The sequence below is a fragment of the Vitis vinifera genome, chromosome 18 (genome assembly GCF_030704535.1).
Source record: "Vitis vinifera cultivar Pinot Noir 40024 chromosome 18, ASM3070453v1".
In the NCBI taxonomy this organism is placed as follows: Eukaryota; Viridiplantae; Streptophyta; class Magnoliopsida; order Vitales; family Vitaceae; genus Vitis; species Vitis vinifera.
Window position 1 is genome coordinate 16,121,020 of NC_081822.1, and position 27,007 is coordinate 16,148,026.

General features: G+C 40.6%; 1 protein-coding gene across 1 annotated transcript; it reads right to left on the reverse strand.

Moving 5' to 3' along the window:
- Positions 1-86: 86 nt before the first annotated feature.
- Positions 87-27,007, reverse strand: LOC104882638 (SH3 domain-containing protein C23A1.17). The gene is made up of 5 exons (XM_010666715.1): positions 26,607-27,007; positions 26,369-26,456; positions 25,690-25,969; positions 25,559-25,626; positions 87-254 (listed from the first exon to the last, which is right to left on the reverse strand). Exons 1-5 carry the CDS (start codon positions 27,005-27,007, stop codon positions 87-89), a joined length of 1,005 nt encoding a protein of 334 aa, XP_010665017.1.

Consider the following 27,007-nt stretch of genomic DNA (forward strand, 5'->3'; position numbering starts at 1 on the left):
GTTCTCTTCGCAGGGGGTCGAGAAGCAGGTCTCTGAGGTTGGTCGGCAGGAGGCACAGGTTCAGTGGGTGGCCTCCTGGTGGGGTATCAGCGCTGAGAAGGGGTTCCCCTCTCAGATGGGGAAATGGCCGGGGCCTGAACAGGTGGCGAAGCGGCGCCTCCCATGGTGGCTTGCTGTGGTCGAGGCGTCGGTGATGATGGGGAGGCGGAAAGGCCTCCTCTGGTCTTTGCCATGGCCGAAATGAAGGGAGGTGGCTGTTCAGGATTTCAGAGGCTTCTCAGCTGTTGCGCGGGGGAGTCTTTTGAGTTTCTGGGTTCAAGGGTTTATATAGGGATGGGGTTTGAGGGATTTTGATGTTTAAAAATTTCCAAGGCAACCGAAAAGTCGTTTTTGGACGTTAGACACAATTTCGGGGGTAAAATTTTAATTTAAAAGTCGGTTTAAAATTTTTGGAACTTAAAATTTTACCGTGCGAAATTTTCGCACCTTGGACTAGAAATTTCGCACCTTGGATTTGAGTGTGCGAAAATGGTACCCTTTGGACAGTGGTTTTCGCACCTTGAAATCAATTTCGCACTCAATTTCGCACTCAATTTCGCACTATGCGAAAATTTCGCACCTTGTTTCGCACGGTGCGAAAATGGGCTTGAGGTGTGCGAAAATGGCACTCGTGTGCCAGGAGGGGATTTCGCACGGTGCGAAAATTTTCGCACCTTGAACAGTGGTGTGCGAAAATGGCATTTGGGGAATTCGCACCTTGAACAGGGGATTTCGCACCTTGCTTTCAATTTCGCACCTTGTTTTGAGGTGTGCGAAATTGCCACCCTTTTGACTAAGGAATTCGCACCTTGAAATGCATCGTGCGAAATTTTCGCACCTTGAAATGCAGTGCTCTGTTCCCTTGGTTTTGCTCCCCTGTCTTGCTTTTGAAGAGTTCTCCACCTTTTTCTTGATTTTTTTCTGAAATTTATCATCAAAATTGACTTGAATTAAGACAAAATAAACTAAGTTTGACGAAGAATTATAATCAAAAGAAATAAAAATAATGATATAATTATAAAACTATAACAAAAAATTCATGGACTTATTTAGTCCATGATACCCTGCTTTTCCTCAGAGTTGTTGTGGTTCAAGGAGGTTGATCTCCTCCTTGTCTGTATTGTAAGGCTCTATGAATGGCTCTTTGTCCCTTGGTCAAATTCTTCTGATTTACCAATTGATCATGCCATTTTTTTAACCTTGCTTTTGCAATTTTTGAATTGAGGTATGCATCATTCCTCATTTCCTCCAATTCATTCAAATCCAAACATCTCTTTAACCCGACTCTTGTCAAATCCATGTTGAGCTTTTTGATTGCCCACCATGCTTTATACTCAATCTCCACTGGAAGATGACACGCTTTGCCATAAACAAGGCGATAGGGAGACATTCCTAGAATGGTCTTGTAAGCGGTCCTATAAGCCCATAAGGAATCCAGGAGCTTGATAGACCAATCCTTCCTATTCACATTGACCACCTTCATCAATATATTCTTGATCTCACGGTTGGCTAACTCAACTTGGCCACTTGTTTGAGGGTGATAAGGTGTAGCTACCTTGTGCTTAACCCCATACTTGGCTAGAAGAGTCTCAAAAGGTTTATTGCAAAAGTGGGTTCCCCCATCACTTATAATGGCCTTTGGCACTCCAAATCTTGCAAAGATGTTGTCCTTAAGGAATTTAAGAACCACCTTATGATCATTGCTCCTACATGGGATTGCTTCTACCCACTTAGAGACATAATCCACTCCCACCAAAATGTAGGAATGTCCAAATGACATTGGAAATGGTCCCATGAAGTCTATCCCCCAAACATCAAAGATATCCACTATTAGGATGGAGTTCAAGGGCATCATATTTCGACGTGTTAGCTTACCAAGCCTTTGACACCGATCACATCCCTTGCATATAGAGTGGGCATCTTTGAAAAGAGAGGGCCACCAGAAGCCTAATTGGATCACTTTCATAGCTATTTTCTGGGAGGCAAAATGACCTCCACATGCACTATCATGGCAATGGGAAAGAATTCCCGATTGCCCTTGCTCAGGAACACATTTCCTTATGATTTGATCCGCACAATATTTAAAAAGAAAAGGCTCCTCCCAATAATAGGCATGGATCTTGGCAAAGAAATGCCTCTTATCTTGGGCACTCCACTCACTTGGTACTTCTCCAGTAACTAAAAAGTTTGCAATGTGAGAATACCATGGAGTTACATCTATTGACATGAGAGACTTCTTAGGGAAGTCATCATTGATAGGCAGACCATGTGAGTCATGTGCTATCACAAGTCTGGACAAGTGGTTAGCTACCACATTTTCTACCCCCTTTTTATCCCGGATTTGGAGATTGAATTCTTGGAGCAAAAGAATCCATCTTATCAATTTTGCCTTGGCATCTTGCTTGGTTAGCAAGTATTTCAAAGTAGAATGGTCAGTGAACACCACTATAGAGGACCCTACCAAATAAGCACGAAACTTATCCAAGGCAAAAACTACTGCCAACAACTCCTTCTCAGTAGTTGTGTAGTTCCTTTGAGCCTCATTCAAAGTTTTGCTTGCATAATAAATCACATAGGGTTTTCCATCTTCTCTTTGCCCCAAAACAGCCCCCATAGCAAGATCACTTGAATCACACATTACCTCAAAAGGTAATTTCCAATTTGGGGCTCTCACTATTGGTGCAGTTGTGAGGAATTGTTTCAATTCCTCAAAACTCCTCTGACACTTCTCATCCCACACAAACTTGGCATCCTTTACCAAGAGTTCACAAAGAGGTTTTGAGATTTTTGAGAAATCCTTAATGAACCTCCTATAGAACCCGGCATGTCCTAGGAATTGCCTAATTCCTTTAACATTTGTGGGAGGTGGCAACTTAACAATTAGCTCCACCTTTGCCTTATCTACCTCAATTCCATTCTTGGAGATGATATGTCCTAAGACAATTCCTTTTTGTACCATAAAATGGCACTTCTCCCAATTTAGCACTAGGTCTTTCTCAATACATCTATGGAGAACAGCTTTTAAATGCAATAAACACTCCTCATAAGAACTTCCATATACAGTGATATCATCCATGAAAACTTCCATGATGCGTTCCACCATATCACTGAAGATGCTTAGCATACATCTTTGGAAAGTTGCAGGAGCATTACATAGACCAAAGGGCATTCTCCTATATGCAAAAGTACCAAAGGGGCAAGTGAAGGTTGTCTTTTCTTGATCTTCCAAATCAATTTCTATTTGGAAGTACCCTGAACAACCATCTAGAAAACAATAGAAAGGATGTCCTGAGACTCTCTCAAGGACTTGGTCCATGAAAGGCAATGGAAAATGGTCCTTCCTAGTTACTGAATTCAACCTCCTATAGTCTATACACACCCTCCATCCAGAGGTAGGACGTGTAGAGACTTCCTTCCCTTTCTCATTCTGGATTACAGTAATTCCAGATTTCTTTGGGACTACTTGGGTGGGACTCACCCACAAGCTGTCTGAGATGGGATATATAATCCTAGCTTGAAGTAGCTTAAGAACTTCACCCCTCACCACCTCTTGCATGTGAGGATTCAGTCTCCTCTGGGGTTGCCTCACTGGTTTTGCATCCTCTTCCATATAGATATGGTGGGTTCAGACCAAAGGGCTAATCCCTTTCAGATCAGAAATTTGCCATCCTGGCTTTCTTGCATTTTCTGAGGACTCCTAAAAGACTATCCTCTTGATCACTAGTGAGAGTTGAGGAAACCACCACTGGACATTTCTCATCATCCTCCAAGTATGCATACTTCAAATCCACAGGAAGTGGCTTTAAAATAAGCTTTGGAGGGTCATCCACAGCAACTCCTTGTGAGTCTTCCTGGTTGAACAATGGTAAGATCTCTTCCCGTCTCCTCCAAGGAGACATAATGGCTAGCACATCAGAGGGTTCAGGGAACCCATCTTCAAGCACTTCCAGGCTTTCATTCAAGCTCTCTTCTAAATTCTTGTCACAGTGTTCTTCGACCAAAGTGTTGATCAAGCATACCTCCTCAAATCTTTCCTCCTCTTCAGGGTGAAGATGCCTCCTGCATAGGTGGAATATGTTTAATTCCAATGTCATGTTTCCAAATGTGAGCTGCATCACCCCATTCCTACAATTAATGATAGCATTGGAGGTAGCTAGGAAAGGCCTCCCTAGGATGATTGGTACATAATTTTCTTCCTTGATAGTGGAATCAGTATCAAGTACCACAAAATCAACAGGATAGTAGAATTTGTCTACTTGGACTAGAACATCCTCTATCACCCCTCTTGGGATTTTGACTGACCTATCAGCTAAGGAGATGGTCATGGTTGTGGGCTTCAATCCTCCAAGTCTCAGTTTCTTATACACAGAGTATGGGAGCAAATTCACACTTGCCCCAAAGTCTAGTAAAGCTTTCTCCACATGTGTCCCTCCAATGTTAACTGATATGGTGGGACATCCCAGATCTTTATACTTAACTGGGGACTTACTCTGAATGATAGCACTCACTTGTTCAGTGAGGAATGCATTCTTTGTCACCTGTAACCCTCTCTTGACTGTGCACAAGTCCTTTAGAAACTTTGCATATGTGGTGACTTGCTTGATCATATCAAGTAAGGGTATATTCACCTTCACTTGTCTCAGAACCTCAAGAATTTCTGAAGAATTCTTGATTTCTTTCTTTCCATGTAAAGCTTGAGGAAAAGGGGGAGGCATATGTTTTTTCATCATATCCTCCTTAATCCCTATCCTTGGTTCTTCTTCAGTGCTTGATTTGGATGTACTTTTCTTCCCACTCTGCTCTTCTTGGCTATTGCTCTCTTTAATCAAAGATCTCTTTGACATGAGTTCTTCATCTTGCCTCACCTTAGGCAAGGGTTGATCAACCTCCTTTCCACTCCTCAAGGTGATCACAGCTTTGACCTCTCTCAAATTTGAAGACTCACCATCTTGGGTTTCAACTTCATGAACACCCTTGGGATTTTGGCTTGGTTGAGAGGGAAACTTTCCCTTCTCATTCATTGTGTTGAGGTTGGTAAGTCTAGAGATGGAGTACTGAATATTATCTATCTTATGATATAGATCATTTTGCATCCCATCCATTCTCTTATTTAGAGAACTCTCAACATTCTCAATCTTTTGGTACAATTGGGAGTTGATTGTCCTTTGTTCACCCACAAAGTCATTCATGACTTTACTTAGGTTTGCAATGGCTTGCTCCACTGAAGAGGTTTGTTGAGGTGCTTGAGTTTGGGCTTGCGGTTGGTATGGAGGTGGTCTTGGTTTCCAAGAAAAAATTGGATGGTTTCTCCAGCTTGAATTATAGGTGTTACCATAGGATGCACTGTTGTTGGGCCTAAATTGCCCCACAACATTTACTTGATCACCTAACATTTCTCTCACTGCTGGCATGGTTGGGCACTCATCTACCACATGATCACATGATTGGCAAATGGTGCATGGCATGACATGGACTTGGGTATCGGAAATGGCTTGGACTTCATGCATCTTTTTCAACTCAAGTTCTTCTAACCTCCTAGCTAATGTTGCCACTTTAGCTTTCATGTCCACGTCTTCACTCAACATGTACATTCCAGCCTTTGGATTTTGGGTTTGTTGAGAGGGAAACTTTCCTTTCTCTCTTGAGTTGGGCTCATCCCAGCCTCTTGACACCTCAGCCACATAACTTAAAAAGTCCATGGCTTCTTCAGGATTCTTACTCATAAAATCTCCCCCACACATGGTTTCAAGAATTTGCTTCATGGAAGAAGACATTCCATCATAAAAATAGCTCACTAAGAGCCATGTATCAAAACCATGATGAGGACAAGCATTGATGGCTTCCATATACCTTTCCCAACATTCATGGAACTTCTCATTTTCTTTTGCAGAAAAGTTTGAGATTTGCCTCTTCAACCCATTGGTCCTATGGGTGGGGAAAATTTTTTTCAAAAACTCAGCCTGAAGATCAACCCAATTCCTTATGCTCCTTGGCCTTAAAGAATTAAGCCATATTTTTGCCTTGTCCTTCAAAGTGAAAGGGAATAGCTTGAGTCTCATCAAGTCTATTGAAGCTCCTCCCTCTCTAAAGGTATTACACACCTCCTCAAACTCCTTGATGTGAGTATATGGATTCTCACTCTCCATTCCATGGAAATTTGGTAGGAGGGGCACAATATGGGGCCTTATAACCAACTGCTCAAGAGGGGGTAGGATGCATGAGGGTGCACTCATCCTTGGTGGATGCATTCTATCCCTCATGGATAGATATGCATTGGGATTACCCCCTTGACCTTGTTGAGAATTCTGATCCTCTGGTGGAGGGTCCATGATGTTTACACAGATATCCAACTCTGTGTCTTGAGGATTCTCAATCCTTACTAATCTTCCCTCTTGGTCCCTGATCCAATAGGGCATGCACAAGTTACTACTTACCTGAAATAAAACAAAAACAAAAGAAACCTAGAAAAAAGTTAAGGTTAGGAAGAAAACGAAAATAAACTTAACAAAAGGAAAATGAAAGGAAATGAAGTTAATGAAAAAGGAATTCACCAAACTTGTGATGGATTCACAAGTAGCCTCTAAAAGGTTGCATCACTGTATTGTGGCACCATCCCCGGCAACAGCGCCATTTGATTCGTTTGGTTCCAGCCGGGTCTTTTAATCAAAAACATTTATAAATCCTATGACCTTATACTAGCGTAGCAAAGCTACAATAGTATAGCAGTTCTAGGGTCGAACTCAGGGATGGGTTTTCACTCTATCAGTGACAGAATCTAAATTAGAAATTGATTCTGATGATTTCCTTTAGCACAAACTTGAAATTTAAAAGAAAATAAAATTGTTTTGAAAGTGGTGATTGAAACTAAACTCACATAAAACTAAGTAAAAATAGAAGAAAGAAAGTCTCCCGGAGCTAAAGGTTGCTAGGTTCAAGTTCAGGATGCAAAGTGGAAAATTCCGGATTTTTCTCCTCACATTGGGGATTTAACCTATAGTTATTTCCCGAACCGGTATAGGTTTGACAATGAAGATTTAATCCATAAAAAGTCAATAAAGATGGTAGTCGAGATCCATTAATGGTTTAAGACACTATGGGTTATCACCTTGAATCACTTTCCACTAGCTCGTACATGATAATTAATGGACTGATATGGATCTAGCAATAAGCATCCACACAGACCTGAAGCTTACCATGTATTGGCTAGTCAAAGTGATTCTAAGGGATTTAAAGCAAAACTTTGAATTTAGAAACCATTTATGGACTCCAACCACCTGAATTTAATGCACGGAAACGCTCCACCTCTTAATATGGACTTTTCACCTAGCTTCCTTTACTCCAAAAAACTATAAGTTTAGCCTCTCATCCTCTGGGAAAACATCCTCAGAGGCTGTTTGGCTTCCAAGAAAATAGAAAATAGTAGAGAGAAAAAGAAAGCAAAAGAGCTCTGTATATATTCTAAGTGTAGAATTTACATCAGTTGGTCTCCTGGAGAAAGCTTCCCGAGAGTCCTCTTCAGTGTTTACAAGAGAATTTATATAGGAAGGTAATTTTACCCTTCCTTGGATACTTCCTAGCTAAGGAATTACATGAGTGGCTGAATACAAGGAGAAAATGGAAATTTAGACACAAAAATATCAGAAGAAAAAGAGTCGGCAAAAATATCCAATTTTCGCACGTTGCAGTTCCAATTTCGCACTTTGGACTCAGGTGTGCGAAATTCCCACACTTTGGACTAAGGAATTCGCACCTTGATTTCCATCGTGCGAAATTGTCCCTCAGCTTGATGCAGTTGTCTTCCGGAGGCCATATCTTCCTCATTTCAGCTTCAAATCGTACATGGTTTCAATCGTTGGATTCTTGACTTTCTGAGCTTTGAAATGGTTTATAGAATGTAGAAAATAGACTTCGGTAAGTGCTCCAAAAGTGCGATGAAAGACTGCAGCTGTGTCCCCTATTTTCATCACCCTGTTTTCCTCTTCTCCATTGTTCTTTCCTTGCATACTTTGAACGACTAAGGCAAAGGATTATGAGGCTCCAAATCTTGGTTTCTTCTTAAATTTGAGCTTCCAAAAGCTTTGCCATGAATTATATATAGCTCTCCCTCATTCCTAAATTGCTTTGGTGAGCATAAAGCTATCAAAAAGCACCAAAACTTAACATAAATTGATTAGAAACGATTGCAAGGGTCCCTAACATGTTAATTGAGTTAAAAGGTAATAATTACTACTCAAGGGTGCTTAAAAGAGCTAATAACAAGCTACAAAATAGCATGTTTTGAGTAGTAATCACCTCAGCGCTCTAAATGTTATGAAAAACTGAGGGTTGTCGATGACATGAACGACTCTAGGTCATCAACTGAGGGCTTTATATGCTATGAACAACTCAGGGCTATGGTTGACATGAATGACTTTGTGTCGTGAGCTAAGGGCTCTAGATGCTATGAACAACTTAAGGTTATGGATGAGATGAAGGACTCCGAGTCATGAGCTTAGGGCTTTAGATGCTATAAACATCTCTAGGCTATGGTTGACATGAATGACTATGGTTCGTGAGCTGAGGAATCTAGATGATATGAACAGCCTAGAGGTGTGGTTGAAAGAAACGATTCTAGGTCATGAGCTTAGGGCTCTCGATGCTATGAATAGCTCAGGGCTACGAATGACATGAGCTACTCTCGATTGTCAGCTCAGTGCCCTGGATATTGTAAATAGGTCAGTGTTATGGATGATCTAAACGACTCGGGATGTCATGTGCTTAGGCCTCTAGATGTTATGAATAGCTTGAGGTTGTAGTTGGTATGAATGATTTTTTGTCATGATCCCATGGCTCTAAAGGCAATGAACAACTCAAGGTTGTAGATGACATTGAAAACTCTATGTTGTGAGCTTAGAGCTCTTAATGCTATGAACAACTCAAGCCTATGTTTGACATGAACAACTCTAGGTCATGAATTCACGACTATAGATGCTATGAATAGCTAAGTGCTATGGTTGACATGAATGTCTCCGGGTCATGAGCGTAGGGCTTTATATGTTATGAAAATGCTAGGGCTATGGATGACATGAACGACTCCGAGTCGTGAGCTTAGGGATGTGGTTTACATGATCAACTTGAGGTCGTAACCTTACAGCTCTTGATGCTATTAAAAGCTTAGGGTTGTGGATGAAATGAACGACTCCAATTCATGAGCTCAAGGTTCTAGAATTTATGAACAACTCAAGGTTATGGTTGACATGAACGACTCGAGGTCATGCGCTCAAGGCCTTAGATGCTATGAACAACTTAGGGTTGTCGATGATATGAGCTACTCTAGGTCATAAGCTTAGGGCGATGGATGTTATCAACAACTCAGTGTTGTGGGTGAATGAATGATTCTAAATCCCATGAACTCATTGTTGGTTCAAAGCCAACTAGAGTCGGATTCGTCCATTTTAAAGGGGAATAAACAATCTTCCTCCCTTAGTGTGCCTCTCAAAGTATTTGCTTTATTAATAATGAGGTTGGATAAACTCCTTTCCTTTATAAAGTATGTCTAGACAGGTGATTTAGGCACACCTCTTTGAAGCTTAAGTCAAGCAAAAGATAAGTCAAGTGATCTTAGAGAGAGTGAGAGAGAGAGAGAGTCAATAGGTTTCCTCTTGTTTGCGCTCATTGAGGGTTTTTATAGTGTTGAAGAGAATCCCACTATAGTGCTGACTAAGCACTTTGACCTTCTCTGTAATGATGATTGTCTTGTAGGTGATAGGGCAATCATCACAGTTTTAGGCGGCTGACAGGTGCTATCAGCTAACGTGTCATGATGTTTGACCGCACAACTGCTTGTCCCTTCAACCTATTGATGGTATAGGGTTATGTGTAGAAATGAGTTGATATGGACTTGAGAGTTGGAAGAGGTCCCATCCGCCATTCCTTTGTCAAAACTTGAATGATTACTCATGCCAGTGGGCCTTGAAGGCTTGACAGGACGGTTTCATCTGCTTGGGGAGTCTAGTCTCCCTTACCGTCAGACTTCATAAGGAAAAAACCTCTTTTTGTTTGTGGTCAGATGAATTGGGCGAGGTCCGGATGGAAGGATTCAGATGGTTTCTTGCCTATACTACCCGACAAAGTGTTGGGATTGGAAAGTGACACATGGAATGATACATGAGGAGGAGCCTTCTAGACTTATGGCTCCAGATGTTATCCACACATAAGGGTTGTGGATGACATGAATGACTTCATGTCGTGAGCTTAAGCCTCTAGATATGTTGAACAACTCGAAGTTGTGGATGACATGAATGACTCTGGGTCATAAGCTTAGGGCTCTAGATCCTATGTATAGCTTAAGGCTTTGGTTGACATAAACAATTCCCGGTCAGGAGCTCATGAATCTAAAACCTAAGAACAACTCAAGGATGTGTATGACATGAACGACTCTGGGTCATGACCGTAGGGCTTTGAGTCCTATAAAAAGCTCAGGGTTATGGATTACATGAATGACTCTAGGTCGTCAACTAAGGGCTCTAGGTTCTATGAACAGCTTAAGGTTGTGGTTGACATGAACTACTCTAGGTCATGAGCTAAGGGCTCTAGATGCTATGAATAGCTCATGGCTATGGATGAGATGAATGACTCCGAGTCGTGAGCTTAAGGCTCTAGATGTTATGAATATCTTTAGGTTTTGGTTGACCTAAATGACTTTGGGTCATGAGCTCAGGGATCTAGAGGTTATGGATAGCCTAGGGGTGTTATTGAAAGGATCAATTCTAAGTTGCAAGTTCAGTGCTCTCGATGGTATGAACAACTCAAGACTGCAATTGATATGAGCTTCTCTCGATCGTTAGCTCATGACTTTGGATACTGTGAATAGCTTAGGGTTTTGGAAGATTTGAACAACTCAGGATCCCATGTGCTTAGGCCTTTAAATGCTACGAACCGGTCAAGGCTGTAGTTGGTATGAACGGTTCTTGGTCGTGATCCCATGGCTCTAAATACAATGAATAGGTCAGGGTTGTAGATTACATTGACAACTCTGGGTCATTAGCTTAAGGCTCTAGATGCTATGAACAACTCAAAACTATGGTTGACATGAACAACTCCAAGTCCTGAGCTCAGGGCTATAGATGTTATGAACAACTCAATGCTATGGTTGACATGAATGTCTCTGAGTCGTGATATTAGGGCTTTATATGCTATGAAAATGATGATAAGGTTGTGGATGACATGAATGACTCCGAGTCTTGAGCTCAGGGCTCTAAATGCTATGAATAGCTCAGGGATGTGGTTTACATGTTCGAATCAAGGTTGTGAGCTTAGGGATCTAGATGCTATTAAAAGCTCAGGGTTGTGGATGACACCAATGACTCCAAGTCATGAGCTCAAGGCTCTAGAATCTATGAACAGCTCAAGGTTGTGGTTGACATGAACATTTCCAGGTCATGGGCTCAAGGCCTTAGATGCTATCAATAACTTAGCATTGTGGATGAAATGAACAACTCTAGATCCCGTGAGCTCATGCCTCTAGATTTTATGCACACGTAATGGTTGTGGATAATATGAATGATTTTGCATTATGATCACATGGATGTGGATGCCATGAACAACTTCGGGTCATGAGCTCAGGGCTCTAGATATGTTAAATAGCTCAAGGCTGTGGTTTAATGAACAACTCCTGTAAACAAGCTTAAAGCTCTAGATGTTAGGAATAACTTAGGGTTGTGAAATACATGAGCTACTCTAGTCATGAGCTTAAGGCTCTGGATGCTATGAACAACATAGCATTATGGATGATATGAATGAATCAAGATCTCGTGAGCTCAAGGCCCTAGATGTTATGAATAGTTTAGGGTTACGGTTGACATGAACGACTACAGGTCATGAGCTCAGGGCTTTAGATGCTAAGAAAAGTTATAGGTTCTAGATGACATTAACAACTTCAACTCATGAGTTGATGGCTCTAGATGAGATGAACAGCTCACGACTATGGTTCAGATGAATGACTTTGAGTCGTGAGCTTAAGGCTCTAGATACTATGAACTACTCAGGGTTCTGGTTGACACAAATGACTCTAGGTCCTGAGCTCAGGGCTCTATATGTTATGAATAGGTGAGAGCTATGGATGACATGAACAACTTCGGGTTATGAGTTACAGGCTCTAAGTATTATGACCGACTCAAGGCTATGGTTCACATGAACAACTCCTTTTTGTGAGCTTAGGGCCTTAGATGCTATCAACAGCTCAAGGCAACGGTTGACATAAACGACTTCATATCGTGAACTTAAGGCTTAGGATGCTATGAACACTCAAGGCTATGGATGACATGAATGGCTTCGAGTCATGAGCTTAGGGCTATAAATGCTACCAAAATCTTAGGGATTTAAATGCTACAAACAACTCAGGGTAGTGGTTGACATGAATGACTATAGGTCATGAGATAAGGGCTCTAAATGCTATGAGAAACTCAAGGGTGTGTATGAATAGTTAAGGGTTGTGGATGACGTGAACGACTCCAGGTTGTGAGCTTAGGGCTTTAGATGCTATGAACAACTCAATGTAGTGGTTGACATGACTGACTCCGAGTCGTGAGCTCAAGGATCTAGATGCTATGAAGAACACAGGGCTATGGATGACATGAACGACTTCAGCTCATGAGCTTAGAGCTTTAGATGCTATGAACAGTTGAGGGTCATGGATGACACGAACGACTCCGAGTCATGTGCTCAGGGCTCTAGATCCTATGAACAGTTGAAGGCTATAGAAGACATAAACGACTCCATGTTATGAGCTTAGGACATTAGATGCTATGAAAAGCTCATGGTAATGGATGACATGAAGGACTCCGGGTCGTGAGGTCAGGATGCTATGAACATCTCACAGTTGTGGATGATATGAACAACTCAGTATCCTATGATCTCAGGCCTCCAGATGCTATGAATAGTTTAGGGCTGAGGATCATATCAATGATTCTTGGTTGTGAGCCTATGAGTCCAAATTCTATAAACAACTCAAGGTTATGGATGAAATTAAGGAATCTGAGTCATGAGGTTAGGGTTCTAGATGCAATTAAAAGCTCAGAGTTGTGGATGACATGAACGACTCTAGGTTGCGGGCTCAGAGCTTTAGATGCTATGAACAACTTAGAGTTGTGGTTGACATGAATGACTCTGAGTCATGAGCTCAAGGCTCTCGATGCTATGAATAGCATAGGGTTATGACAGATATGTGCTACTCCAAATCGTGAGTTCAAGGTTATATATTTTATCAAAACTTCAACATTATGGATGATATGTATAACTTGAGATCCCTTGAGCTCAAGCCTCTAAATGTTATGCATAGCTCAAGGTCGTGGATTAGATGAATGATTTTGCATCATGAGCTAAGGATTATAGATGACATGAACGATTCTGGATCATGGACTCAAGGCTTTAGATGCTATGAACAACATAAGGTTGTGGTTGACATGAATGACTCCAGGTCGTGAGCTCAAAGCTCTAAATGCAATGAAAAGCTCCAGGCTATGAAGGACATAAATGACTCCAAGTTATGAGTTGAAGGCTCTAGATACTATGAATAGCTTAAGGATATGGTTAACATGAATGACTCCAAGTCGTAAGGTCAGGGCTCTAGATACTATGCACACCTCAGGGCTTTGGTTGACAAGAAAGAATCTGGGTTGTGAGCTTAAGGCTTTAAATAATATGAACAACTAAGAGTTATGGATTATATGAATGACTAGGGAGCTCGTGAGCTTCGACCTTTAGATGCTATGAACACACCATGGCTAAGGATGATACAAATGATTCATGGTCATTATCCTTTAAGTCTAAATGCTATGAATAGCTCAAGGTTGTGGATGACATGAATAACTCCAACTCATTAGCTCAGGCCACTATATGCTATGCATAGCTTAGGGTTATCGTTGATATGAACGATTTCGAGTCATGAGCTTAGGACTCTAGATGCAATGAAAAGCTCCCAAATATGGAGGACATGAATGACTCCGAGTCGTGAGCTTAAGGCTCTAAATGGTATGAACAACTTAGGGTTGTGGTTGATATGAAGAACTCAGGGTAGTGAGCTGAGGGCTCCAAATACTATGAAAAGCTCATGGTTATGATTGACATGAATGACTCTAGGTAGTAAGCTCTGAGCTCTTGATGCTATCAACAACTGAGAGTTGTGAATAATATTAATGACTCAAGATCTTATGAGCTTAGGTCGCTAGATGCTATAAGCAACTAAGGGCTGAGAATAATATGAACGATTCTTGGTTGTGAGCTTATGAGTCTAAATACTATGAACAACTCAGGGCTCCAGTTTACATGAATGACTCTAGATCGTTAGCTTAGGGCTCTAGATTCCATGAAAAGCTCAAAGTTGTGAATGACATGAATGACTCTAGGTTGTGAGCTCAAAGCTCTAAGTGCTATGGACAACTCATGCTTGTTGTTGACATCAATGACTTTGGGTCGTGAGCACATGGCTCTAGATACTATGAAAAGCTCCAAGTTGTAGTGGACATGAATGACTCCCGGTTGTGAGCTCAAGAATTAAGATGCTATGAACAGCTCAGGCCAGTGGTTGACATGAATGACGCTAGGTGTTGAGTTTAGGGCTCTCGATGCTATGAACAACTCAGGGTTTAGGTTTACTTGAATGACTCTTGGTCATGAGCTTAGAGCACTAAATGTTATGAACAACTCAGAGTTGTGGATGATATGAACGACTCGAGATCCAATGAGCCAAGGCCTCTAAATGCTATGAACAAGTTAGGGTTAAGGATGATACGAATGATTCTTGCTTGTGAGCCTATGAGTCTAAATGTTATGAATAGATCAATGTTGCGGTTCTATGAATAGCTCAAGGTTATGGATGATGTGAACGATTCTTAGTCGTGAGCCTAATGCTCTAGATGTTATGAATAGCTTAGGGTTATGGATGACATCAACAACTTCAGGTTGTGAGCTTAGTGATTCGTTCCCAATTGGTGTGTCAGCTGATTCATGTCCAACTAGTGCTCTTTGATTGAGGGAGTAATCAACAAAATTTATAACCTATATCACCATGCATTAGGATAGCTTTAGCTAATATAGCATAGTGGCTTTAGGATCGTTCTCTTGGAAGGGTTTCAACTCACAACTGATACCAATTCAAAGTTAAATTGGTGCTTTTTCATTTCAAGGTTAGCTTAAGAAATAAAACACAAACCTTGGTTAAACGAAGTTTTTATTTCAAGCTAACTAAAAAGAAAGTAATGGAAATTACTTATGAAGAAAAACATTCCTTGGAGGTTTGGGTTCATAGGGGAGGTTCCTCATGCAAAAACAGAGCTTCAGTCATTTGGTTCATTTCCTCGCATTAGAGAATTAACATATAGTCAATTCTTTAACCGGTGTTGTACAGATGTATCCTTTAAATGGATTTCAGCTCTAATTCCCTCTCACTGATGCAACTTCCAATGGCTCGTGCCTCTCACCTAGCATTTGCCATTCAAGGTGATCTTTAACTTTGGACTTCCCTTCTCAAGCTCGCAAGAGATAACTAATGGATGTCTCCTTGGAGTCCAGAAGCTTACCAAGTGTTGGCAATTCTAGAAAATCCTACCTTCAAGTCACTTCCCAAAGCTCGCAAGAGGTAAACTAGTGCATCTCCATGGACGGATGATTACTACTCAAAAAGAGCTATTTTGTAGCTTGTAATTAACTCTTTTAAACACTCTTGAGTAGTAATTATTACCTTTTAACTCAATTGACATGTTAAGGACCCTTGCAATCGTTTCTAATCAAATTGTGTTAAGTTTTGGTGTTTTTGATAGCTTTTAGCTACACCAAAGCAATCCAAGAATGAGGGAGAGCTGTATATAGTTCATGGCAAAGCTTTTGGAAGCTCAAATTCATGAAGAAGCAAGCTTTGGAGCTCCATAGCCCTTTTCCAAAGTCGTTCAAAGTATGCAAGGAAAGAACAACGGAGAGAGGAAAAACAGAGTGAAGAAAACAGAGGGCAGCAGCTGTAGTCTTCTTTCGCACTTTTGGAGCACTTCCTGAAGTCCATTTTCTACATGCTATATACCATTTCAAAGCTCAGGAAGTCAAGAATCCAACGCTTCAAACAGTACGCAATTCAGAGCTGAAATGAAGGAGTTACAGCCGTTGGAAGCCAATCACTCCAAGCGGAAGGAAGATTTTTTGCAAAACAGCTGCGAAATCAGCCTTTTGCTGCGAGAATTTCGCAGCCATTTTGCACAGTGCACGGGTGTTCTCCTAAAGCTTCCCGATAGTTGCGACCGACACTTTTGGATATTTTTCTTCACATATTTTTGTATAAATTTCCATTCTTCTCCTTGTAATCCACCAACCATAAGATTTCTTAGTTAGGAAGGTTGGAAAAACGTCTCTATATATATTTCCTTGCATCCACTGTAATAAAAATATAGATAGATATATAAATATATAGAATATACAGAGCCTTGCTCTGTTTTTTCCTTCTCTTTCATTTTCATTTTCTTGCTAACCAAACTCTGAGGATTTTTCCTCAGAGGATGAGAGGCTAGGCTTTTTGTCTCTTGGAGTGAGGAAAGCCGGGTAAGTTTCCACATGCATAATTTGGAAGTTTTGTTGTTTTAGTTTTTAACGAAGAGAAAGTGTGACCCGTTAATGGTTTTTATCTTTTTAGTTAACTTAAAACGCCTTTAAATCACCTGGGCCAACACTTGGTAAGGCAAGTGATCTCCGTTCATGGAGATGCACTAGTTTATCTCTTGCGAGCTTTTGGTAGGTGGTTTGAAGGTAGGATTTTCTAGAATAGCCAACACTTGGTAAGCTTTTGGACTCCAAGGAGACATCCATTAGTTATCTCTTGCGAGCTTTTGACGGGTAATCCAAGGTTAAAGATCACCTTGAATGGCAAGTGCTAGGTGAGAGGTATGAGCCATTGCAAGGTGCATCAGTGAGAGGGATTTAGTGTTTGAACCCATTATTGGGAAGCATCTGTACAACACCGGTTAGAGAATTAACTATATGTTAATTCTCTAATTCGAGGAAAAGAAACAAGTGATCGGAACTCCCTTTTTGTATGAGGAATCTGAGCCTAGTGATCTGAAACTCCAAGAAACATTTTTCTTTGTAAGTAAAATCAGTTACTATTTTTGGTTAGTTTAAAACCAAACCTTTTTCATTCAAACATCTTTATGTTTTCTTTTAAAGCTAACCTTGAAATGAAAAGGCACTAATTCAACTTTGAATTAATATCATTTGTGAAGTGAAAACCCATCCTAGTGAACAATCCTAGAGCCACTATGCTATAGTAGCTTTGTTTTTGCTACCCTAGTTCATGGTGTAATAGGTTATAAATTTTGTTGATTACTTCCTCAATCAAGGAGCACCAGTTGGACATGAATCAGCTGAGACACCAAGTGGGCACGAATCAACGGAGATCACTTGCCTTACCACGTGTTGGCTCAAGTGAATTGAAGGTGTTTTAAGTTAACTAAAAACATAGAAATCATTAAAGGAACACACTTTCTCTTCATTAATGGCTGAAACCACAAAGCTATAAATTCTTGCACTTGGAACCTTTCTTGGCAACCTTAGCTCCAAGGAACTAAAAGTCTAGCCACTCATTCTCTGAGGAAACTTCCTCATAGCTTGTTTGGCTAGTAAGAAAAAGAATGAGAAAACAAAAATATATATGAAAAATAGAGCAAGTGCTCTGTAAAATATATTTCTTGCAAAATTGTACAAATGATGCGTCTGAGAGTAAACTCCCCACTTTTTTTTTCTTTTTTTTTCTTATTTTAAAGAAAATTACAAACTATATATCAAAGGTTATTCACCCTTTGTTCTTACTTAAAGACTAAGGAATCCTATGATAGGTGGGTTACAAGGAGAGTTTGGGGATTTAGACATCAAATATCTAAAGCAAAATATCTCAAAAAGTCGGTCGAAAATATCAGGAAGCTTCAGGAGAACTTCCGTTGCACTGTGCAAAAATGGAGACTTGGTCGTCAGTATTATCAGAGTTTGCTTTTTGATTGTGGGCGGAAATGGATCCGGCGAATCGCGAGTGTCTGACAAGCCAAGCTGTTCAGGGAATCTAAATTGTCGGTTGCGGAAGCTATCCGGGTAAGCGCTATCAGAAGATCCGGACATGTCTGACCGAGGAAGTTGAAACTCCCTCTTCTCCCATCCGGCGTCAGGCGCCGAATGTGAGATATCCGGAGAAGGTGGAATGTCGGCCGGACAGAATTCCTCCCTGGGTGGAATGAGCTATGTCGCGCGTCACAAGGGGGACCGTCTGCGTGTGCAAGGTGTAGAGACCCCTCCCCCTGATGACACGGAGCGTGCATCGCTATCCGGAGCAACTCCGTCTGGATTCCCCAAGAGGACACGCTGCGCGTTCTCCTATCCGGACTCCCTCAGGGAGAAGCACATGGCACTTGCGAACATCACACCCCGGACGATAACATATCCTATCCGGATATGTTGTCCGGATCATTGACTAAAGTGAGCAAGCTTTGCTACGTCATTCCGATAGCCTGCCACAGCCCACGTTCCGCCGCCCTCCGATGGTGTGTCCGGACCCCCTGTCCGAACATTTTTGCCAAGGATTCCAAAGAACTCTCCTCAATCTCGGCTTGCTTTGGTGATAAAAAAGCTATCAAAACACCAAAACTTAACACAATTTGATTAGAATTGATTGCAAGGGTCCTTAATATGTTAATTGGGTTAAAAAGTGATAACTACTACTCAAAAGTGTTTAAAAGAGTTAATTACAAGCTATTAAGTAGCACTTTTTGAGTAGTAATCACTTAGGGCTCCAAATGCTATGAACAACTCAGGACAATGGTTGACATGAACGACTCTGAGTTATGAGCTCAGTGCTTTATACGTTATGAACAACTCAGGGTTATGAATGATATGAACAACTCTAGGCCATGAGCTAAGGGCTTTGAATGCTATGAACATGTCAGGGTTGTGGATGACATGAACGATTCTTGGTCATGTGCCCAAGGCTCTAAATCTTATGAACAACTCAAGACTGTAGATGACATGAACGACTCAAGGTCGTGAGCTCAAGGCACTAAATGTTATGAACAACTCATGTTTATGGTCGATGTGAATGGCTCCGAATCTTGAGCTTAGGGCTCTAGATTCTATCAACATCTTAGGCCTATGAATGATATTAGTTGCTCCACTTCTTGAGCTAATTGCTCTAAAATCTATAAATAGCTTAAGTTTCTGGGCAATATGAATGACTCAGAATCTTATGAGCTCAAGCCTGTAGGAGCTATCAATAGCTTAGGGTTGTGGATGATATGAATGATTCTTCATCATGAGCCCAAGGATCTAAATGTTATGAACTAGTCAGGGTTATTGATTATTACTCAAAAAGTGCTATTTGATAGCTTGTAATTAACTCTTTTAAACACTTTTGAGTAGTAGTTATTACCTTTTAACCCAATTAACATATTAAGGACCTTTGCAATCATTTCTAATCAAAGTGTGTAAGTTTTGGTGTTTTTGTTAGCTTTTTGATCACCAAAGCAATCCGAGATTGAGGAGAGTTCTTTGGAATCCATGGCAAAGCAAATGGAAAGCTCAGAAACATGAAGAACCGAAGCTTTAAAGTCCTTTGCCATAAGCAAATCCGGAATGCAAGGAGGGGAAGCAAAGAGAAATCTAACATGAAGCATTCTTGATGACAGTCATTTCAGCAACTTTTGGAGCACTTTCTGAAGTCCAATTTATGTATGCTATATGTTGTTTCGAAGCTCAGGAAGTCAACAATCCAATGCTTCAAACGGTACACAATTCGGAGTTGAAATGAAGGAGTTACAACCATTGCAAGCAGATCACTCCAAGCTAAAGGCAGAATGTTGCACGGCTGCGAAATCAACCTTTAGCTGTGAAAATGTTGTCCTTTTGCTGCGAAAATTTTGCAGCCATTTTGCACAATGCCGCGGTGTTCTCCTGAAGCTTCCCGATATGTGCGACCGACATTTTGAGACTTTTTGCTTTAGATATTTGATGTCTAAATCCCCAAACTCTCCTTGTAACCCACCTATCATAGGATTCCTTAGTCTTTAAGCAAGAACAAAGGGGTGAATAACCTCTTATATATAGTTGTAATTTTCTTTACAAATAAAGAGGAGTCGGGAGCTTGTTCTCAGACGCATCCTTTGTATAGTTTTGCAAGGAAGTAAAATACAGAGCCTTTGCTCTGCCTTACCTTCTCGTTTTGATTGTATTGTATATTATTTACTTTTTATTTCTAGCCAATCAAACTCTGAGGATTTTTCCTCAAAGGATGAGAGGCTAGGCTCTTCGTCTCTTGGAGTGAAGAAAGCCGGGTAAGTTTCCTCATGCATAAATTGGAAGTTTTGTTGTTTTAGTTTTTAATGAAGAGAAAGTGTGACCCGTTAATGGTTTTTATCTTTTTAGTTAACTTAAAATGCCTTTAAATCACCTGGGCCAACACTTGGTAAGGCAAGTGATCTCCGTCCATTGAGATGCACTTGTTTATCTCTTGCGAGCCTTTGGGAGGTGACTTAAAGGTAGGATTTTCTAGAATAGCCAACACTTGGTAAGCTTTTGGACTCTAAGGAGACATCCATTAGTTATCTCTTGCGAGCTTTTGATGGGTAATCCAAGGTTAAAGATCACCTTGAATGGCAAATGCTAGGTGAGAGGCATGAGCCATTGCAAGGTGCATTAGTGAGAGGGAATTAGTGTTTGAACCCATTAAGGGGAAGCATCTGTACCACACCAGTTAGAGAATTAACTATATGTTAATTCTCTAATGCGATGAAAAGAAACAAGTGACCAGAACTTCCTTTTTGTATGAGGAATCTGAGCCTAGTGATCTGAAACTCCAAGAGACACTTTTCTTTGTAAGTAAAATCAGTTACTATTTTTGGTTAGTTTAAAATGAATCCTTTTTCCACCAAAGTTTATGTTTTCTTTTAAAGCTAACCTTGAAATGAAAAGGCACTAATTCAGCTTTGAATTAATATCAATTGTGGAGTGAAAACCCATCCCAGTGAACGACCCTAGAGCCACTATGCTATGCTAGCTAAGGCTCTCCTAGTACATGGTGTAATAGGTTATAAATTTTGTTGATTACTCCCTGAGGACCAAAATCAAGGGACACTAGCTAGACATGAATCAGCTGAGACACCAATTGGGAATGAATCAAATGGCGCCGCTGCCGAGGATGGTGCCACTTTACAGTGATATGACCTTTCTAGAGTACTTGTGATCTTCATCACAAGTTTGGTGACTTTTCTTTTCTTTTTACTAACTCTTTTTATTTGTTTTTTTTTTCTTTGTTCATATTTTTAGTATAGCTTTTAGTTAATCTTAATAATTTTTTCTTCTCTAGAATTTTTGTTTCTTTTGTTTTGTTTTGTTTTCTTTGTTTTTAATTCACAAATTGCTAGTTGTGATGTCATATTGAATACAAGATAGAGAGGAAGCCATGAACTTCATGAGTTATGTGGCTGAAGTTTCAAGAGGATGGGATGAACCAAATGCTAGAGATATGGGAAGAATGACGTCTCAACCTAATGCTAAGGGTGAGATGTATATTTTGAATGACGGCATAGACATGAAGGCAAAGATTGCAGCTATGGCAAGGAGATTGGAAGAGCTACAAATGAAGAAGATGCAAGAAGTGCAAGCCATCTCTCAGACACCATTGCAAGCTATGCCTTGTGCCATTTGTCTATCTTATGAGCACTTGGTGGAAGAGTGTCCTACCATTCCAACAGTGAGAGAAATGTTTGGTGATTGCAACACCTACAATTCCAATTGGAAGGACCATCCAAATTTCTCTTGGAAACCATAGCTGCCTCAGTACAAGCAACCTGCTCAAGCATTTCAGCAAGCCTCGAACCTTGATCAAGCTATGCTGAATCTTAGCAAGTCGTGGGAGACTTTGTTGGAGCTCAAAAATCCATCAATGCTCATCTCAGTCAAAGAATTGACCGTGTAGAGAGTTCATTGAACAAAAAGATGGATGGAGTGCAAAATGATCTATCTCAGAAGATAGATAATCTCCAATATTCAATCTCAAGGTTTGCCAACCTTAACAAAGTGCAAGAGAAAGGAAACTTTCCTTCTCAGCCTTATCAAAATTCCAAGGGTATCCATGAAGTGGAGACTCAAAAGGGAGAATCTTCAATGGTGAAGGAAGTTTAAACGGTGATCACTCTAAGGAGTGGTAAAGAGGTTGATCTGCCCACATCCAATCTAGAGCATAAGGTAGAGAGTGAAGCGGAGAAAGAAAAGAGGGAGGAAATCAAAGGAAAGAAAAAGGGGAAAAGTATAGAGAAAGATGATTATATAGATGAAGAACCACAGAGGATAGTCATCAAGGAAGAAATGATGAAGAAACACATGCCTCCACTTTTTCTCCAAGCTTTGTATGGAAAAATCACACAGAGCAAGTCTCAAGTGAGGGATGAAAACTTCATATGGGATCCGGGCAAGCTAAATCAGGATCAAATTTTTTGATGGACTGAGTCTTTCTAAAGACTAGCTAGTCCATATCTTTTTGTTTTACTTATTACTTGTTTTAATTTTGATTTCAATGTTTTAATTTTGATTTCAATGCTTTAATTTTGATTTCAATGCTTTAATTCTAATTTGTTTTGATGTAATATAGGTTTTTGGATGATCAAAATCAAGAGGAATGTCAAAAAAAAGTTGATTCATGCCCAGTGGGGTATTTTAATAAAAAATATTTATAAATCCTATGACCTCATACTAGCGTAGCAAAGCTACTATAGTATAGCAGCTCTAGGGTCGAACTCTGGGATGGGTTTTCACTCTACCAGTGATAGACTCAAGATTAGAAATTGAATCCGATGATTTCCTTTGTCAAAAACTTAAAGTTTAAAAGAAAAGAAAATTTGTTTTGAAATTGGTGTTTGAAACTAAACTAACATAAAACTAGGTAAAAATGGAAGAAAGAAAGTCTCCCGGAGCTAAAGGTTGCTAGGATCAAGTTCAAAATGCAAAGTGGGAAATTCCGGATTTTTCTCCACGTATTGGGGACAACAACATAAAGGATGGTTGTTTCCCGAACCGGTATAGGTTTAACAATGAAGATTTAATCCATAAAAGTCAATAGAAATGGTAGTCAAGTTCCATTAATGGCTTTAGACGCTATGGGTCTTCACCTCGAGCCACTTTCCAATGGCTTGTACATGATAACTAATGGTCTGATGTGGATCTAGCAATAAGTATCCACAGAGACCTAAAGCTTATCATGTATTGGGCATTCAAAGTGATTCTAAGGGATTTAAAGCAAAACTTTAGATTTAAAAGCCATTTATGAACTCCAACTACCTGTATTTAATGCACGAGAGTTTTCCACTTTTGCATTTGGACTTTTCACCTAGCTTCCCTTACTCCAAGAAACCAAAGGTTTAGCCTCTCATCCTCTGGGAAAACATCCTCAGAGGTTGTTTGGCTTCCAAGAAAAATAAAAATAGAAGAGAGAAAAGGAAAGCAAAGAGAACTCTATATTTCTTCCCGAGAGGAAAATTTCACTAAGTGTAAAATATACAATAATTATTTCGAGAGATGATTTCCACTCCTCTTATAGTCTTTACAAGGCAAAGCCTGTGATTGGCTAATTACAAGGATAAGAAAGGAATTTACATCAAAAAAATACAAAAGAAAAGATCTCATGTGGAGTCGGTAGAACAGAGGAGATTTCGCACCAAAGTTGCATGAACAATACATGGTGCGAAATTCGCACTTGCATGGGCTGGTGGTGCGAAATTCGCACTTGCATGGGCTGGTGCGAAATTTACCATTTTGAGCTCCTTATACGAATGTCAATATACAACTATAGGTACTTGATTTGTCAGCAATTCCAAGCCGGTTCCGAATATGGGATTCTTGAAAGGTGATTTTGCACGATGAACAAAATAGAGCCTCCCAAAGTGACAGTGCACGGCTACAAAAACTGCTTCTTTCCTCTGTTTTTCCTCTTTGCTTCTCTCCTTTACTTGGCTTGTCTTAATGAACCAAAAAGCTGTCAAAACACTAAAACTAGCCACAAATATGATTAGAAGTCATTGCTAGGTCCTTAACATGCCAATTGGAATAAAAGTGGAGAACTACTACACAAAAGTGCTTAAAACATAATGAATTAAAGGCACAAAATAGCACTTTTTGGGTAGTAATCACTCCCCCTAACTGACACATTGCTAGTCCCTTAGCAATGAAAGGGAGAAAAAGAAAGAAAAATAGATAATATAAAAATTTACAAAATCATGCTGATCACTCCAAAAAATAATCAAGTGGAATGATTGGATCAAACTCTCACATGGCAAGTCAAGGATATAAAACTCAATCATCAACAAGAGTCATCAAATAACTTACCTATCACAACTTACAAAGAGTGGGCATTATGCAAATTTGAGTATCAAAATAATTTCCACTCCCAAAGGACTAACTCTTAATCTTCCACAAAAATCTAAGTGTTAAGGTGCTTAGTTTCCAGTTATAGTATGTCAAACTATATTCTCCCCCCAACTAAGGTTTTTCTCTAACTTTAGCAACACTACTCCCCATATAAAAGGCTAAGAACGCGCCTTTTTCAAAACTCCACCCATCCACCCATGTAACGAGCAGTGAGGTCGGTGACTCCCAACCAATAAAGGCTTAGGGCACCAGGCTTCAAAGATTTTCACCATACACCCCTCGAACCTTGCTCAGGTTTCAAAGCAAGTGAAGCAAATTTATTTATTTATTTCTTTTTTTTTTTCATAAGACACATTGGCTTTTTATAAGGTGTCCCAACACTAATAGAATGAGGTCAAAGGCACCAAGTCGAAAATTTCCTAAGTTTAGGGGGGTGAGAAAGTTTTTCATCTTATAACTGGAATCTAATGTGTTCAGTGTGTGAAAAGATTAGAGTGGAAGACTTAAGATTGAAATCAAAAGGAGCTTCAACAATTTATCAATTTTAATAAGCATAATACAAACTCTGAGACTATGGCAATAAGATAAGAATTTAATTTCTCCCATTTACTTTTGAGAATTTATCTTTGAGAAACAAAGTGAGTTTGCAAAAATTTTGTTAGCAAAATAACCTAATAAAAAATATCCAACAAATTACTTCCTCAACTCTCCCCCCAACTAGGATGAACATTGTCCCCAATGTTCCAAAAGCAAGTGATAATAAAAGGGAGGAAGTGATACCTCCTGATAGTAAGGGACTCTGAATGGACAGGAGAAACCACATGTTGCAACAGAAAAAAAAAATCATAAGAGTGATGAGTAGAGGAAATAAAAAGGAATAGCTAATATACACAAAAAAGAAGATGTCTATATAAACTGAGAGAGTATAATATACAAGATAAACATGGAATACATCCAATCCCAGTATAAAAGTGGTCCAAAATATATATCACATCGAAAAACATAGAATATAGATACAAAAAAAAAAAAAAAAAAAAAAGGAGTCATCGTATGATCAAGTAGTAAGCTCCTCTGGTGGATAGGAAGGGTGCTCAGCTGCAACTGTGGAAGGTACTGCTACAGGTGTAGCATCATCAGCTGGATCAAAATCATCAGCTGAAGCAAAAGGCTCTGAGGGCACAGGAGAAACAGGTGGAGCTGGTGGCAAAAGACCGAGGTGCTGCTGAATCTCACGGAGAATGAGAGTCTGCTGGTCCTGCCGAAGCTGGAAGTGGTCCATCCTCTCCATAATGGCCTTCTGAGTAGTGGTCAGAGTCTGGAAAGAAGCGATCAAGTCACGATACTCTGCACTAGGGATAGTAATGGGCGGCTCTGGGGTAGGAGGAATAGCAGGTGGGGCATCAGACGATGCTGCCTCTGGTACGGACTCCGAAAGAGTTGAAGTGGACGGAGCAAATATAGATGGTAAGGGTTGTGGAGGAATTTCCCTTGGCTCGGGAAGTTCTAGGGAATGCTGATGGAGCAATACCTGATTCCATTGGTCAAGAGAAAAACTCTCTCGACAATGGTGGCGGGTCTCAGAATGAGGGTCTGTAGGGAAACCCATATGTGCCAGAACATGGCATAGCAGCCGAGGGAAAAGTAAAAGAATGGTGTCTACCCTCGTAAGACGCCTCTTATGCACCTTCTCCTCAAAATGGAGGAGGAAAGCCATAATCAAATGATGGGGGCCAAAGTAGTAGCCCTCAGAGATACAGAATAATGCCTCTAGAATGGCCCCTCGCCTCTGCACTCTATGCTGAAGAAGGAAAAGATTGGTGCAAAGCACCACATCAACTAGGAGCATCCCTGGGGGAAGCTCTTTCCTCATAATGATCCTGTCTGAAGATGTCCCTCGAGATAGTATACTAACCATGTCCCACTCAGAAAGTGGGGCCCAACGTCTAAATGCAGCTAGATCTGCTGGTGCATAAGGGATATGGGAGGCCTCAGCAATCTGTCTAGCCCCCAAAATACCCTAGCATCCATCAATGGTAAAAAAGATCGAGGCGGTTGTCGGGACGCCATGAGTAGTCATAGACTGGTAAAAGTCTAAAGCTACTCGAGGATAAAAGAACTGTGGAGGAGTCATAAAGGGTACAAGATGGTACCTCTCAAGTAGGCGGTATGAATCCCCCAACTCAGGCTGTTGTCGCAAAACATAGTGATCAAAATATGCCTTCTCATGGAATGCTCTCGCTCGGTAATCTGAGTTACCCTCAATGGGCGAGCTGGCGAGGATAGGGCGTCTGGTGGGAAGAGGCTGAGACTGGGAATCTCGAGCTGCTCTGGAGGACTCTCCTGGCTCTGAAGTCTTGGCCTTCTTTGTAGGAGGACGCCTAGCTGGAATCTGAGTAGGGGCCACAGGTGTGGCAGCTGTTCTCCTCGTATAGTATCTGCTCTGGGGGGAAAAATCAGGTAAATATGGGGGTGCATCCAGCGGGGCCCGCACAGAGGCAGCTCTATGACTGCTCTGGGGAGCTGAGGTAGAGCCTCCTCGGGTCTTAGCCAT